The sequence below is a fragment of the Magnolia sinica genome, chromosome 5 (assembly GCF_029962835.1).
Source record: "Magnolia sinica isolate HGM2019 chromosome 5, MsV1, whole genome shotgun sequence".
Classification (NCBI taxonomy): Eukaryota; Viridiplantae; Streptophyta; class Magnoliopsida; order Magnoliales; family Magnoliaceae; genus Magnolia; species Magnolia sinica.
In genome coordinates, this window is record NC_080577.1 from 16,228,315 (window position 1) to 16,246,077 (window position 17,763).

Sequence of the window (17,763 nt, forward strand, 5' to 3'; positions counted from 1 at the left end):
GAAACAAAAAAAATTTGTTTAATGAAAAATCACGGAGCACATTCTGCGTTCACCATTAAGCCAGACTCCTATCACGGAAAGAATTCAGTGAAAAACCACTTAGCACTTTTCGTGTTCCGCGTTAACAACGCATTAACAAACACCACTAAACATGGAAAAATTTCTCCATTCCGCATTAAATGCAAAAATTCAGCATTAACAAACATGGCCTTAATCAATTTTTATTCCATAAATCCCCTATTATTATATTTTCTTACTAATCATACTACCCAGTAACAAGAGTAACACCCACCGCCAACAGTAAAATGCCATACACAGGCCTCAAATTTACGAACTTGCCATCCTCACTTCTTTATCTCCATCTTGTTTTCCTCAAGCTCGAAGGCTGACACCGGGAAGTTCATCCTCAGCCCGGCGGGCCCCTTTACCATAAGCTTCTCTGGCGCAGACTCTTCGATGTACATCTCTGAGGCCGAGACCCAGATCAAGAGCTCCTTTGTCTTGACACCGGTTATCTTCCACATCCGACGGTTCTGAATGAACCCTGTGATTTCAGCCTCGTACAACACCTTGCGTCCGATCTTGCGGAAGACGTGCTCGTATTTCTTCTTCTGGCGTATCCAGATAAAGCCGGCTGAGCGATTGTGGCCGATCTCGATCATGTCGTCAAGCGGCAGAATGCCCTTTGGTAGGGACATCTCTTCCAGCAGCTCTATCGACTTCTTCTTGCAGGGGGCGCTCCCTTGGTAGATTTCTGCTGCCTGGCGGTATTTTTCAATATCCTGAGAGGACATTTTCGGAGTTTTTTTATTTTTATTTTTTGTAGGTTGAAGAGGGGAAGAAGAGAGGAGTGGACTAGAGAAAGAAGGGATGGATGGTGCTGGAGTTCTTCTACAGGTTGGGGCTTCTTATATCTGTTTTTCTGTTGTGCAAATGACTAAATTGCCCTTCTTCTTCTTTTTCTTGTTGGTAAGGTAAGGTTAGAGCTTAGGTAGAGAAACTCAAATATTGAAGGATACTCGTGGATCGCGTGCCCACGTGAATGCTGCTCGAGCACAAAGATCAAGCTACTCCATTCATCAGGTGGGCCACACATGTGCAACGAATCTGGACCGTTGGATATTCTTTTTATAAAAGATCATCTTTCTCGCAGGCGCCCACCTGACGAGTGCACCGGACTGATTTATGGTTAAAACATCCTACTTCAATCCACGTGCAAACTTTCTCTGCAGTTCGTGGATTTCCTGCGAAAGCCAGGAAGTTCTTGCGCAAGGATTCTGGGTGGGGCAAGTGTGGTAATTTGTGAGAAATCTTTTTAAGTCATGGGACAAAAAATGAGGAGGATACAAAACTGAAGTGGACCATAGGAGATGAAACAGTGGTGAAAGGACTGCCTATCGTTGAAACCTTCCTAGCTCCACCTTGAAGTTCATATGCCATCCAAACCATTTATAAGGTCATTTTCACTGAGATGAAGTAAAAACACCGAAAACTTAAATCGATACAGAACTTTTGTGGCTATATAAATGTTTCAACGGTGTTTACTAAATCCCCACTGTTTCATTTCCTATGGCCCACTTGAGTTTTGGATTATCCTAATTTTTGGTCTCATGTCTTAAAATGAGCTTGAAAAATGGATGGACCGTTTTGATTTCTCACAAACACCACACTGGGCCCCACCCAGAATCCTTGCGCAGGAAGCGTCAACACGAAAATCTCGGCCAAGTCAACTCGACTCAATGAGTTTTGGAGCCGAGTCTCATGGAAACACGCTGACTAGCGTGACTCGGTCAGGACTCGAACAAGAATCGTCGAGTCGACCGAGTCACTTCTCGAGAATTGAATAGGCGACCACATCTGTCAAAGCAAGAACTCCCTACCAACGTGCCATACAATTCAGTTGTGTTTACTGTATGTGGAGAATCGAGTCAATTAAAGACTGGATTGAGTGGAGTTCGAATGGACGTTCGAGAATTAAAATAGAAACTGAGTGGCTCACTTCAACCGAAAACCGAGCCAAGATTTGTGGCCAGGATCTTCCATCTGCGAGATTAAGATTTCTAGTGAATGGTAGACCCACAGTGTGGCCGGACAGGCCAGTGTTCTTATCAAGATTAACTGGATCACAAGTTACTTTGAAGTCGCGATGCATGGTATGAAGATGGACATGCAGTGCACTACTTGCTAGGTACCCTAGCGTGTAAATTGATATTTTAATTTATGCATTAAAAATGAACGCGGGATTACATGATATTGGGTGGGTACGGCGTGTGCAACACATGTGGAGTGCTGTGCCAGATACATTCTACCAGTGCATTACTTGCTAGGTAACCTTCCAATCTACCAATCTGCTGGGGAGAGAAGCCCTATGTTGGTTTGACCTAAGTTTGTTTGTTTGTTTGTTTTTTTTTTTTTTTTTTGGTCAAATGGAAATATGGGTGGATTCTCAATTTGCTTGTCGTGTAGATTTACAAGTTTTTGATTTTATAGAAAAATATGAGTCGATTTGATGCGGTCCAACTGAAGGTTCCATTCAGTCTAACCGAATAATTTATGCAGATTAATGCAAATCAAGGTATTTAAGTCCAATTTTGATTAGAGCTTAGTTAATACATGTGTTTTCTCTATAAGGATGAGGGTTTTGGGAGACGAGAGTCTAAAACAGTGGTAAGAGCTTAGGAAGGAATTTTTGAAAGGAGCAAGGGTTTTTCTAAGGTTATGCATCCGAAGGGCTAATTAGGTGCTTTTGTAATTGAAAAAAGTCAGTAATGTAAAATTTAAGATTTTTATTCTATTGAGTCTTTGTCGCCTTATGCCCTGATTTTTTTTTTCTTGTAAGGGTTTTCTACCTTAATGCGCCCCCGCACCCTCACCCTTTCATCCATAATATATTCTCCCATGGGCGACCTTAATACTCGCCTGCACCCTCACCCTTCCCTTCCCTTCCCTTCCCTTCCCAATATATCCTCCCATATACTTATACCATAAACAGGTCTGACTTGACATCGCCCTCTCTCTCTCTCTCTCTCTCTCTCTACAATATGTGGGACCACTATGGTGTTTGCATAACATCTCGCCTGTCTAATAAGGTTGTCTCATTATGAAAATAGGATACCTCGAAAATCAGATTGATCCAATTATCAGGTGGGGCAAACCATAGAAAATCATGAACAACCACTCAAAAACTCCACATTCAATTCAGACATCCCATTTCATGGTTGGATGGACCTAATTTGTATGTAATCCCATTTTCACGATGGAAAAACCTTGCTGATAGGTTCCCATGAAACTTTGTGAGAACTTTGGACATATGACGTGGGTATAAAATTAGGATAGTCCACTAGATGAATCTCCTCATAAAATCCCAGGCTAATTTTCCCAAAGGTCATGGCAAAATCAAAGGCAAAAAGAGACTTGGTGATTTCTACCTTTTCATGGCTCACTGGATATTTTAATTAGTCCAAAAAAATTTAACACTGAGGTTTCATGAGGTGACTCACCCAATAGACTGTCTAGATTTTATGTACGCATGCATCACGTGTAAAAAGTTCTAGCTGATGAGCAGTTGTTTGTTGAACTCAGATGGTTGATTATTTTTATTTTAACCATCTATTAAATGTCCACCAATCACTTAGTTAGACAATTAAATCCTTGTAATTTCCAATTTAAGGGCCATTTATATTAGGCCGCAATTTGTTTGGTTTAGTTGTTATTAATAGCGTGCCATGTATACAATTTCTTAATGCCTTCTCTCAACTTTGTTCACCTTTCCATGCACCTAATTGCATTTAGACTTATTTGGCAATCCCATTACACATCTGAACCGTCCACTTGATCCAGTGACCTCATCTTAGGCTTCCTTGAAAAACTCATGCCCAGCAATGATGTAAATCACATAGTCAAGGTCATGCATAAAGATATGGACAACATTATTCATAAAAGATAGGTCCAGTCACAGACGATCATCAGATTATTGCTAGTCTTTACTAATGAAATAAGAGTGAACTGAACATAACAGACGGTCTAGATATGGGTGATGCAGATACCAAAAGTTCATATGTAGCTGGGTGCATGGAAATGTTTCCAGGCACTACGACTACTAAATCATTTCTCTTAAATGCCTGCCTATGAGTTACTAATGAAAATTGTTATAAAGGAGGAGCTCTTGCCAAGGGACGCGGGTTAGCTAGTGACACGTTGAGTTGCTAGACTCGCTACTGAAGTGACGTCGCTAAGTTTTGTGAGCCCCGCCATAATGTATGTTTTGTATCCAGACCGTCCATCCAAAGCTCCAGTGGACCCCACCACAGAAGACAGTGGGGAGTGACGCTGACCATAAAAAACTTCTAAGGGCCACAAGTTGGATCTCAGATAAACATCATGCTAGACCTTAGGAAGGTTTCAATGGTAGGCGTCACTCTCCCTACTATTTTCTGTAGTGGGGTCCACTACTGCTCTGGATCTGCATCATTCTTTGTCTAATATCCTAAAATGATCTCTCCAAATGGATGGACGGTGTAGATACAACACATATATCATGGTGGGCTCCACACAACTTCGTGACGTCGCTTCAGTAGCGAGTCTTGCTACTCAACCTGTCAGGAGCTAATCTGCATCCCTTACCAAGAGGCCCCACTATGTGACGATCCAGACCGTTTCATCTTCGCTATATTCAGCCTTTTGGATAGACACTACCCAAATCACAAACATCTGAAGTTCCCCAACCCTTTGATTATTGTACTCACTTTTATCAATCTGAATCATTACTGTATTTCTCCTTAATCGTCAATTTTAAGTTGTTGATTAAAGGATTTTAATTTACTAATCAGGAAGATTTTCAACTCATCCACCATCCGAAGCTGGAATAATCAAACCAACGGTTTAGATCATAAATATACCTCCCTGCATGTACGGAGTCCCTGTTCACCGGTCGCTGACACATGGAAGCGGATTGGCTGGTGTACCACACACTAGCTATATAGCTGGTGTAGATACGTCATACGTGTCGTGCGAAGACGAGCTCCGAGTTGTACGAACGGTTCAAAGGAGATCAAAGTTACATGGGCCCACAATGATGTATTTATTATATCCACACCGTTCATACATTTTTCGAGATCATTTTAGAGGATTAGACAAAAAATGAATCATATTGAATGCTCAAATGGACCACGCCAAAAATAGCAGCGACGATAATGATTTTCACCGTTAAAAAATTCGTAGGGCCCACCATAACTTTTATTTTCCATCCAATCTGTTGATAAAGTCAAAAATACATGGATGAAGAGAAAAAACAAATTTCATATTGATCCGCTTCTGTGACCCCCAAAAGGGTTTCAATGGTAGACGTTCAATTCCCCACTGCTTTTTGCAGTGTGGTCCACTTAATCTTTAGATCTGTCTTATTTTACGGTTCAAGCCTCAAGACGAGCTCGACAAATGGATGGTCGGTTTGCATATAACACATACCTCATGATGGGACCCCACAGAATTTACTGACGGCAATACACCAGCGATATGTCTGGTGCGTGGTACACCAGCCAATCCGCTTCCCTGACACATGCATCGCACATGGAAAGAGTGGGTCAAAATCAGCAATCCAGCCGTAGATGTAGATAGACAATTGAGAAATAAGATCGCTGGAGAAGAATATCAATACTCTAGTCTCTAGCAGAGTGGAAGTAACGGTGGCAAGGGGCCGGGCAGCCCACCTAGTCTAACGAGCCCAACCCAGATTTAGACTGGGCTTGGACCAATTAATTGGCCCATGGGCTGGCATGGGCCTAGCATGCATGGCACGATCTCTCTCTCTCTCTCTCTCTCTCTCTCTCTCCCCTTTTTTTTTTTTTGAGTGAGGCTTGGGCTCAAGTCATTTTAGCCCGTATGTACCTCAATAAGGCAACCCATGCATCTAGGTCTGTATAAACTAAGAACATTCGGGCTAGGCCAGGATGGGTCGGCCGATGTTCCAACTAACTTCTTTGGGCTCGATCATGGACCTATTATAATAGTCCCATGTTGGGGTTGGACCTTGGGACTATGTCTAACAATATCTAGAAAATATTCTTAACTCCTACTACTATTATTTTTATGATGAAGATATTAAAATGATTTTCTCGGACCGGCCTAGTTAATACCCACTGAATCCTGGGTCTACCAGGTTCACCCATTCCAATGACTGATTCGAATCCTTTTGTTTGCCTGCTTATCTAGCCATCCATTTTTAATTTCTATACGCAGTATATGGACTATATTCACAGTGTTCAGCTAGAAAAAGGATTACAGATGGTTCCATCAAGATAGGTCCCCTTTATATAAATATACTTACTAAGGAGAATGAAAATCCCATAATATCTTAAAAATACCACTTTTCTCAAATGTTTACTTTACCCTTTAATGTAATGAAAGTTTCATTGATAATTTATGAAAATGCCTAGGTGGCACCCAAATGCCCTTAGGATTGGGCTATTGAATATTTTCCAACCACCCATTAAATGTCCACCCATTGCCTATCATGAAAAGTAGCTGTCGGTTGATGACCATTTAAGTCTAACCAAGAACTACCACATTTACAATTTATCATTTTTTTCCCCTTTTGGGAAGTTTTGTTTTCCAATTCACTATTGTAAATACTGAAATAGTATTAATTATTTTCCACCATAATTCTAATATCATCCCCGAGAGTTGACATTTTGCTTTTTTAAATGCTAAAATTGAGGTGGAATGTGGATTTATATGGGGTCCATTGTGATGTATATGGCTTACCCATGTCTTCATTCAGCTAACTGATTTTAGGGCATGAACTAATAATGAGGTAGATCTAAAGCTCAATTAGACCACATCACACATCACAAGAAAAAGTGGGAATTGAAGGTCTATTGTTAAAAACTTTTCGAGGTCCTCGGAAGTTTTGGATCAAACATATTTGTGTTTTCTCCTTATCCATGTCCTGTGTGACCTTATGAATAGATTAGATGACAATTAAACAGTCTTATGAGCCCTATGAAGAAAGAAATAAATAATAATAATTCAACGGTAGAAGTTTTACAACCATTGTTTCTTGTGGTGTAGGCCACTAGATCTTTGAATTTGCCTCATTTTAAGGCTAGCTCATACCCTAAAAGTGTTTGGGTAAAACAGATAAACAGTGTGGCTATCTCACATACATCATGGTGGAACCCACAAATTTAAGTCAATCATTTTTTAATCGATTTTCGAAACCGAAATACTCACAAAAATCTAACATACTTGGGGAATAATTATGACCCATTTACCAAGCATTTTTAGTGGAAAAAATAAAAATAAAATTCAAATAGCCCCTTAAATAGGAAGGCATAATTTTTAACAGACAAAAATGAATATTTTAACGTCGTGAAAGGATGGAGCCGTTTCAAACTCTCCGCATCATTTCAACTACAGTTATTCTTTTGGAATAGTGCCTAGGTATTATAGGTCGGTCTCTGTGAGATTTACTGCGATGTCTAAGCCAGGGATATTCATCCCATTAATCAGATGCCACCTTCCATGGTGAGCCATGGACCTAAAAATTAGGCCAATCCATAACTTAGGTGGGCCGCACTATAGACAACAGTTGAGAGTGGATGCTCGCCCATTGAAACTTTCCTAATTATATATATGTTTCGGTGAGATATGGTACAAACATCTAGCCCATCCATTGCATGTGTCCCACTTAAATCAAGGGTCATCCATAACACTCTGCCGTAGTACGAAAGTTTTTCTCTTATAACAAAAATAAAAATAAAAATAAAAATAAAACCAAACAAACATTAAAAATTTATTACCACCTTTATTGGGGATAACTAAGCATGGTATATTTTCTTATTGTCAATCCTAAACACCATTGGCCTAAATTAACGAAATTGCCACCCTCACTTCCCTTCTTCCTTCTCCTCTTCCTTCTCCTCCTCCTCCTCCAGCTCCTGCTCTTCTTCCTCGATCTCAAAGGCCGACACTGGGAATGTCTGACTCAGCCCAACTGTCGCCTTGAACGTGATGTTCTGAGAGGCGGGATCGTCTATGGAGATCTCGGAGATTGGGACCCAGAACAGGAGCTCCTTGGTCTTGACGCCTGTAAGCTTCTTCATCCGATGCTTCTCGACAAATGCTGTGACTTCGGTGCCGTACGAGGTCTTCCGTCCTATCTTTTGGAAGAAATGCTGGTATTTCTTCTTCCGGATCTGCCAGACGAAGCTGGCGGAGCGGTTGTAGCCGACTTCGAGGATGTTGCTGTCCATGGGCAAAATTCCCTTTGGTAGGGACAGCTCTTCCATCAATTCCATCGATTTTTGCTTGCAGAGGTCATCTCCATGGTAGATTTCAGCTGTCTCTCGGTATTTTTCGATCTCTTTGGAGGTCATTTTTGGACTATCAGGATTTAGAGAGAGAGAGAGAGAGAGAGAGAGAGAGAGAGAGAGAGAGAGAGAGAGAGGACGGGGTTGGGAGTTTGAAAGCTTGGTGAGGTTCTTATAGATGGTTTGCTGTGTTGAATGCCTGAAATGCCCTTAGTTCTTCTTCTTCTTCTTCTTTATTTTATTTTATTTTATTTTATATATTTAATTTTATCTGAATTATGAGGTGGGGAGGATTGTATAATTCCATTGGGCCAGTTGTTTGATAATTGGACAGATAACAACCTGGATACGACTGGCACTTAGATATTATGGACGTGGAGTGCTCCGGAACCGGTCGAAGCTCTGTGGGCCCACTATGATGTATGGGTTTTATCCTTGCAGTTCATCCACCCCCACAAATGCAGTAGATCCAAAGCTCAAGTGGACCACACCACAATAAAAGGTGAGGATTGATTCTGCACAGCTGAAAACCTCGTGTGGGCCACAAAAGTTTTGGATCAAGTTAGATTTTTTATTATTATTATTTTTTTACCTTTGTCTGGCTTTATGAGAATAGGTTGGATGGCAAATAAACATTGGGGTACACCTTAGAAAGGTTTTAACTGCGGGTGACTGTCATTATCACCACCACTTCGCATGATGGTCTACCTAACTTTGAATTTGCCTCATTTTTTTTTTTGCTCGTGTTCTAAAATAAGCTATAAGCTGGAAAAATGACGGGATGGAATGGATAAAACAAATACATAATGATGAGGCTACAAAACTTGATATTGAAGGTCACTTAAGGAATTATGGTTCACACACACATATATGGGAAAAGGTTCCATGCGGTCGAGCTTACGGGGACTTCTCATGAGGTCAAATTATGCGGGCCCCACCATGATGTATGTCGAACATCAACAGTGTGCATTTGATGGGTCCCCTTTTAATTATGGGATATCCCAAAAATCAGCCGTATACGGAACTTAGGTGGGCCATACCATCTAAAACATGTGAAGACATGCCTAAAACATATAAAGGCACTTGGTGGGGCCCACCTGAAAATTGGATGCATCTGAAACTTGGTCTGACCTCTCATCCAAGTGGGACACACATAATAGATGGGCTGGATTTGTGAACCACATCTCGGTGGGCCCAATAAATGATTATGAATGTTTTAATGGAGGGTAACCCCTCTCAACTTTTGTATGTGGTGTGGCCCACAAAAGTCACGGATTGACTTGATTTTTAAGCCCTAGGCCCACCAAGGAATAGTGCATTTTACTGATGGGGTAGATTTTTGACACGCATCACGGTGGGGCCCACATAGCTTGACCTCATGGGAAGTGCCCATGAGCTCCACGGCATAGAACCTTTTCCACACACACATATATTAAAATTATTTTACCCATGTACTCACACCCTACACCCACCCATCCACTCACACGTAGTGGGATTTTACTACAATGGGTACTTAAATCTACGACTACATGTTGAAACTCTCAGGAGTCTACCACGGAAGCACCCAAAGCAGTTCATACATCAACTCAATCTAAACCAAATGGTGAAAACCACTGTTGCTAGGTCACACTCCTAAAATCAATGTGGCTTAGAAATCCTGGCCTCTTAATCATTTGGTTGAAATATGATATATAGATATTAAATTTCATTTTAACTGTCCAATAATCTCAACCAATTTGATAGTCTGATGATCAAATAAGCTTAGATTTTGGTTGGTGATACATGCTAATTAATGGGACCATAATTTGGACAATCAAATTTGAATAACTCGCATGCCACGTATGTGTCTTCTATGTCCCTGCAGCGTATCATCTATCACACTTACTTAGAAGATTAAATATTTTCCCACTTCCTATTTCTTCACATGGTTTCCTATTAGGGTGAAACTAATGGGGAGATGTGAAAGTACTCTTTCTTTTATATGAATCATTTCAAAGTTCAAAAATCACAAAGGTAATTAATAAATGGATGCAAATAAATCCATACTACTACAGCAAGGAATCTAATAAAAATTACAGGGTCACACTAGAAAACCATCAACTCTTTTATACAATAATGGGATAAAAGTATATATAATATTAATAAAAATAAAAAAGATACCGATTTAAATGAAAAGCCATCAAAGAGGGAGGGGTCGCCAACCAACTTTATTGCACAATAATGGGATTACAAGATTTTTTTTTCTCAACTCAACAGTTAAGAATCACATCTCTCTTATCATCTTATGAAAAGAAAATATGAAATGCATCATCAACACACGCGTGCGCATAGAGACACATGTGCAAGCATTACTCAGGACATAGGTTCTTACTCTGCGCGCTTGAAAAATATACCACGTTAGCAAAAATAAAGTGGTCACACATGAGTATGGACCATTATACATAACTATAGAAACTTTAGCATTAGTAGTGCATGATCATAAATACTTCGTCATTTAAATAACCTCCAAAAATGAATAGTTAAAACCAAAAGCAGATAATGTTCATGAATTCAATAAATGGATTTCAAGACCTTATCAACTCTATTATGAGGTCATGACACGGTTAGATAAGAATTAGCTAATGGCACATACGTGTGGAATCTTGCACACCCACTTTCAGCCACACGAGTCAACATGGGAAACACGTACGAGATTGGATCTTTCCATATGGTTGGGAATAATGTTTAGATCTTTTGCAAAGAAATCTCTAGCTAGTTTCACTCCTTATGTGGGCCACAGTGTATAGAATGAATTGAGGGTTAAGACAAAATTTTCAAGAAAACCATTTATTTGATATGTTGTGGCCCACCTGAGGTGTGAAATAAGCCAGCAGATCTGAACAATGTAACCCACCTTATGAAGTCTAAGATCTATCACATATCTTTCACATTAACACATATGACTGCATGTGGGTGGGTAGTATAAATGATGTAATTGAAAAATCTTAAGATCATCTCTTAATATAATTTTCAGTTATTTATTTATTTATTTAAAGTTTTGCCTACTTGAGTAAGACGGTAATCTTCTTCTTATTATTTCACACCCTTCCAACCCTAATTTCTTCTTAATAAGATCTAAAAGAAAATTTCAATGGTGGCATGTCTCGTTCACCCATGCACCACACAGCTCACTACCAATGACACATGATGTGGATAATAATGTAAGCATAAATGGCATGACTTTTGAAGGGAAAGACGGGTAACCACCTTGTTACAGCGGATCTTAAAGCTTGGGTGCTCTTTAATGATGGGACCAGCCTTTTGGGTAGGTAAGATGTGGTACAAACTTCGTAGGTGGATATTTATGTGTTGGTTGGATGATAATTAATGCCTCAACTACTTATAGTTGGCATATATCTCTAATACATAATTATTGTTAATTAAAATGAGATGAACTCATTTTTAGGTTGTCCATCAAACAAGGCCTTTTAGTGATTTCAAAGAGGTCTGCTAGTTCCAGGCACCCATTGGGCCATGCACATCCACACGAGGGCAGCCATGCAAATACCGAACGTCTGTCTGAGATCTTAGCTTTCCATAAGTTGGAAATAGAGCTTATTTTCAACTTAAAACACATACAATTTCACTCTTTAAGTGGGCCACGATGTATATGAAAATTGGTTGGGGTATTGGGTACTATCCTAACTAGTACCTAGGTAGATGCGTACGGTCCTGTTAGGGGCTCTATGTGGCCCACCAAGATGTATGTGTTTTATCCATGCCATCCATCAATTTTTCAAAAACTAGGTAGATCCAATGTTCAAGTGGACCACATGAGATGAAATGGTGAAGATTGAATGGCTACCACTGAAAACCTCTTGGGGACCACAAAATTTTTGGATTAAGTTGATATTTAGGAATTTCCTTCATCCATGTCTATGTAACCTTATAAACGGGTAAAATGACAAATAAACATCACGGTGGACCTGAGGAAGGTTTCAATGGTGGGCATTGTCATCACTGCTTTTGTGGTGTGGTCCATTCGAGCCTTTGATTATTTCCTTTTTGAGCTCGTGCTTTAAAATGATCTTTTAAAATGGATGAACAGCTTGGATAAAATACATATATTTTGTTGGGCCCCACAAAACTCATTAAATGATTGTCCATCTCTAACTGCAAATGGGTAGTTATGTGAGCGGGCCCATCATTTCTCTCATATCATTTTAAGGTATGTGAAAAAAATGAGGCAGATTCAATGCTCAAGTGGACCAAATAAAATAATAAGCTTAGGTTGCATTAAATGCACAAAGTATTAAATGCAAGAGTCATATGTGGTGTGGTCCACTTGAGAGTTGAATTTACCTTATATTTGTGCCTATGCCTTAAAATGATTTGAGATAAGGAATGGATGACATGGATAAGCAAATATATCACGGTGGGCCTGCCCATAGAACTGACCATCCGTGGCAGGATAAAGGCGGGTAGGCCTAATGAAATAGGATTGCATATTGAGTTACTCGGTAAACTACGTTGGGCCCATTGTGAATGTATGTGGTTTATCCATGCCGTCCATATGCTTTTCGAGCTCAGCTAAGGGGTTTATCCCAAAATCTAAGCATACCCAAAGATCAAGTAAATTATGTTGGGCCCTACGTGGTTTATCTAGCCTGTCCGTATGCTTTTCAAGCTCATTGGGCCCAAAATCTCAGCATACCCAAAAATCAAGTGTTCCATACCATACGAAAAAGTTAGAATAATGATTTCCACCATTGAAACCTTTATAGGGCCCTCAGTGATGCTTATTTCTCATCCAAACTGTTCATGAGATCATGCGGAGACTGATGAAGGGAACAAACAAAAACAAGCGTGATCCAACACTTCTGTGGCCCCGAAGAAATTTTCAACAGTAGACCTTCAATTCTCACTGTTTCCTGTGATATGGTCCACTTTAGATTTTGATATTCTTCATTTTTAAGCTTAAGACCCAAAATTATCTAGTAAAATGGACGGAGTGGATAAAATACAAAAATCCTCACTGTGGTCCGCTTGAGCCTTTTATCTGCCTCACTTTTGTCTTATAACCTAAATTTATATGGAAAATTGGATGGACAGTGTGATAGAACCCATAAATCACAGTGGCCCATCGGAGCCCCCACTTGTTCCGATCATAGAATTGCAGGGTAGTAACCTATCATCTTGGACGCAGATTTCCTAGAAAGCCTTTGGCATGAAGTTCAAACTTAGATGGAGCTCATCATGTTGTTAGTGAGAAATCTAATTTGTACATCAGTTTTGCCCATCATTTTGTTAGTGAGAAATCTCATTTTAATACTTGAGACCACAAGTGAACGTACTCCAAGACTCCAATGTGCCGCACTAAAGGAAAAGGTGGGTAGGAAAATTCCTACCGTTGAAACCTCCTTAGGAGCCGACCGTAATGTTTAAATGACACACACACCGTAACTCCTACAGGATGAGCTGCGGACACAAATATTAACACACACACCGTAACTCCTACTGGGATGAGCTGCGAACACAAATATTAACCTGATTCAAAACTTAGGCAGCCCACTTTAGTATTGGATCCCGTTTTAGTAACATGTGGATGGATTTCTCATAAACATCAGGGTGGGCCCAACTAAGTTTCTGTTACAGTAACTTCATTTAAATATTCCGCAGCAAATCCGTGTCCGATACTGATAAAAGTTCTGTGGGGGCCACCTTGATGTATGTGTTGTATCCACACCATCCATCCATTTGTAGATATCATTTTAGTGCACGACACAAAGAATGAGTCAGATACAAGGCTTGAGTGGACCCCACCACAGAAAACAGTGAAGGGAGTGACGCCCACCACTATTTCAGCTACTCATTTATTTCATAGGTTGTGGCTAAGATTTAATACGAATGGTTGTAGCGCTCGAATTTAATGCAACTACAATATTAGTATTGCAGGTGGACAGAGATAGATTTAAATACGTTGCTGGCGGACGCTGATTTGCAATACGATCCGACCGTATTGATTTAAATCCACGTCCTTTATTTGTCATCCACTCGTTGATGAGGTCACTCAGGTAAAGTCTCTGAGAGGCCACCGTGATGTATGGGTTGTATCCAGGCAGATCCATCCATTTTTTTTTTTAGGTATAAGCTTAAAAATAAAGCGGTTTTAACTTCACCACACCTTTGGAAGCGGCCATAATAATCATGTCCACTGTTGAAACCTTCCTAGGGCCCACTGTAATGTTTATTTGATATTTAATCTGTTAATAAGGTTACATAGATCTCGATGAAGGGAAAACAAAAATATTAGCTTGATCTAAAACTTCTATAGCCTTAAGAAGTTTTCAATGGCAGGCATTCAATCCCACTGCTTCCTGTATTGTGATCCACTTGAACCTTCAATCTACCTACTTTTGAGGTTCATGCCATAAAATCGTCTGTTAAAATAGATGAATGGTGTGGATAAAATACATACATCATGCCAGCCCCATGGAGGCCCTATTAGGACAGTCTATCTCTAGCTAGGTCCTGGTGCGGGCAGTTAGCAATCCGCCGCCCACATGCTAGTTGTGCTTACCGGTGGCAAAGCCAAAAAGAAATCACCTTACAATATGGACCTGTTTGGGAGCGTGGATTTGAAATTTAGGCTCCCTTTGTGCGTGGCCACGCCGGATTCAGAATCCTCTGCAATCCGAAGCTGTACATAGTATATCTACTTTAATATATCTAAGTAGTGTAGGTACGTAATGTTAGACACAATAGTTGTAATAAGCATGTTGAACGATATACTTTGCATGAAAGTGATGAAATTCCAAGTCCTGTATGGGTTACAAGAATAGGATCGTATCCGTGCGACTAACCAATGATTTTAACCATTGTTTACATGGACAATGTTTGGACGACACATACTATTCTATTAAAGTAATTATAATAATGTAGTTAATAATTTAATTGTTTTGGAATATCATCAATGAGCCAAGGTGCCTAATAGATTAGCAGCCTAGCTAGTGACACATGTTACACATGCAACTCTTGGAATGGGTAATTTGGCACCGTGAATTTGGGAGGGTTTGATGGGATTTGAGGGAATTTCAAATCCCCTTATTTATTTGGCATCATAAAGTAATAGGTTTCAAATCGCCTCAGAGTGGATTAGAAATCTAAGGTGAAAGTTTGGATTACATCTAAAATCCTTTTAAGAGATGCATGTGTAACATGCATATCACTAGGCTATTAATCTATTGGGCACATGACCCATTGATGATATTACAAAACAATTAGATTGTCAATTGCCTCACTATAATTACTTTAATACAATGATACATATCATCCAAACATTGTCCATGTAAATCAACAGTTACAAATCATTGGTTAATCATGTGGATGTAATCTTGTGCTTGTGGCCCATTTGAGAATTGAAATTTCATCATTTTTGGGCAAAGTATATATTTTAACGAGCTTATTACAACCATTGTGTCAAACATTACATATATACACTAATCAGAGGTGTTAAAGTTAATTTAGTAATTAAATTCAAACTCATGTAAGTGTTTAGAGTCATCCGTGGTGTAAATTTCTTTCTATATTACCTGTCATGGCGGCATCACACGGAAAATGGATGGTTCTGATTAGGTCACCTGTACATGTGGGCCACGTCTTGCAACCATGATGGTGATCTTGAGTTGCCACGTAGGCAAAACCAACTCTTCCCAGCTCACACGGTATCTCAAGGCATTGGTGGGCTAGACCTTTCCGTATGGTTGCAACTGGCCAAGCCCAAGGCTGTTTATCAACGGCTCATGAGCTAAGCACGCGAGTCAAAGCTAATCTCAGCCCGTAAGCATGATCCACTAGGCAAACACCCAGCCTTGAAAGCAAGTTGGGCTGAGATTGGATAGCCCATTAGGTCTGCCAAGCCCAGCCCAATTTGACTAGCTATGGGGCTTGAAAACTCACGAAGGCTAGGGTTGTCGATTGATGCCGGGATGAACGTGATTTGGTCGATCACTATCTTCCTCAAGAATAACTATTCTAAAGTCATGAAGCTTCTCTAGACTCCTCACAGAGACTTCTCAAATCCACAAAGAAAGAAAGCAAGAAAATAGAAAACAAATTCTATGAATTTCGAAATTTATTAATGAATGAAATAAACAAGTTCATAACCTTTTAAATAGGGATACCAACCAATGAGAGAGAAATCAAAAGTAAACTACTACTAAAACTCTTAAAATTTGCAACTTACTATTTATGGGTAATCATAATGTCTACTAGTGCGCAAGGCTTTTGGCCAAAAATAGTGAGTGTCCTATTTGGCTTCACCAAGCTCTTCTCTTAATTATTTTAAGCTCTTTTTGTGTTGGGATAGAGAAACGACCATCAATCCAAGGGTATTTCGCAAATCCAGCTTGCACAACCTGGCGTCGCGGGGTTAGGTGGCTAAAGTAGCTCATTCTATCCCAAAATTATATATTTTACGCCCAATAACTCATTCTGGATTGTGAGATACACCTGATCTAAGGTTTGACGGTCTGGATCACTTCTGTTGCTGATCGGGCTTTTTTTTTTTATTATTTATTTATTTATCCATCTTGGCCATGAAACTATCTGTGACCTGCTCAGCTGGGCTGGTCCATCGATCTTGTAGGCTTGACCTATTTTGAGCTGGGCAAGGTCTCGAATACTAGGCTAGAGACAGCGGCCTAAAAAATTTAAGTACATTTATTAATTGGGTTAAGTACCGAGTCTAAGAGGCCATCATCCCAGGCCAAGCCTAATCCATTTAAGGGTGTAAACAAGGAGAAAAGAATAAGGGAGGAGAGGGAAGGAAGAGGAAGAAAAGGAGAGGCCTGGTTAAAGATGAGAGAATGAGGAAGTAAAATAGATTTTTTCTTCATCTCTTATTACAATCACGTAACTTTATAGGATTCATTCCAAGATCCTTTACTTACTCAAATTACCTAAAAATACAAAACAGAAAAAGAAGCTTATCAAAATAATAAAATAAATTACACTTATTTTAGTAGTCATTCCTAGTGGAATTCTATCATCCCACCCTCCATAAGGACAACCTTGGCCTCTAGGTTGGAAATTTGGAAATTGTTGAGAGAGCTCTGGCCACGATTCCCTTGTAGCATCTTGGATTGCCGCTCTAACTCACTTGACCAAGGCTTCTATCATAGCTGCATTTCCTTTTTTGACCATGACTAGAGCTGTACACGAGCAGACTAAGGCTCGAGTACTCGCTCGACTCAACTCGGAATACTCGACTCGTACTTGACTCGTCTGAGTTAGAGCCGAGTACGAGCGGGTTTCCACGACTCGTTTAGATTACGAGTAGAGTACGAGTCTAGAAGTACTCGACTCGGTACTTGACTCGGTACTCAACTCGGTACCTGTGTATATAACTCCGCCCGAAAAAAAAAAAACCTTACTCCCCGCCCGTCATTTTCCACAGCGCCCAAACCCTACCCCC

The 17,763-nt window shown here is 40.0% G+C and overlaps 2 protein-coding genes across 2 annotated transcripts; both read right to left on the reverse strand.

Moving 5' to 3' along the window:
- Nucleotides 1-215: 215 nt before the first annotated feature.
- On the reverse strand, nucleotides 216-891 carry LOC131245562 (uncharacterized). Its single transcript, XM_058245114.1, has one exon. The coding sequence runs from the start codon at nucleotides 792-794 to the stop codon at nucleotides 345-347; it is 450 nt and encodes a 149-aa protein (XP_058101097.1). The 5' UTR covers nucleotides 795-891; the 3' UTR covers nucleotides 216-344.
- A 6,967-nt stretch (nucleotides 892-7,858) lies between these two features.
- LOC131245564 (uncharacterized) lies at nucleotides 7,859-8,462 on the reverse strand. The gene has a single exon (XM_058245115.1). The coding sequence runs from the start codon at nucleotides 8,373-8,375 to the stop codon at nucleotides 7,887-7,889; it is 489 nt and encodes a 162-aa protein (XP_058101098.1). The 5' UTR covers nucleotides 8,376-8,462; the 3' UTR covers nucleotides 7,859-7,886.
- Between the last annotated feature and the right edge of the window lie 9,301 nt (nucleotides 8,463-17,763).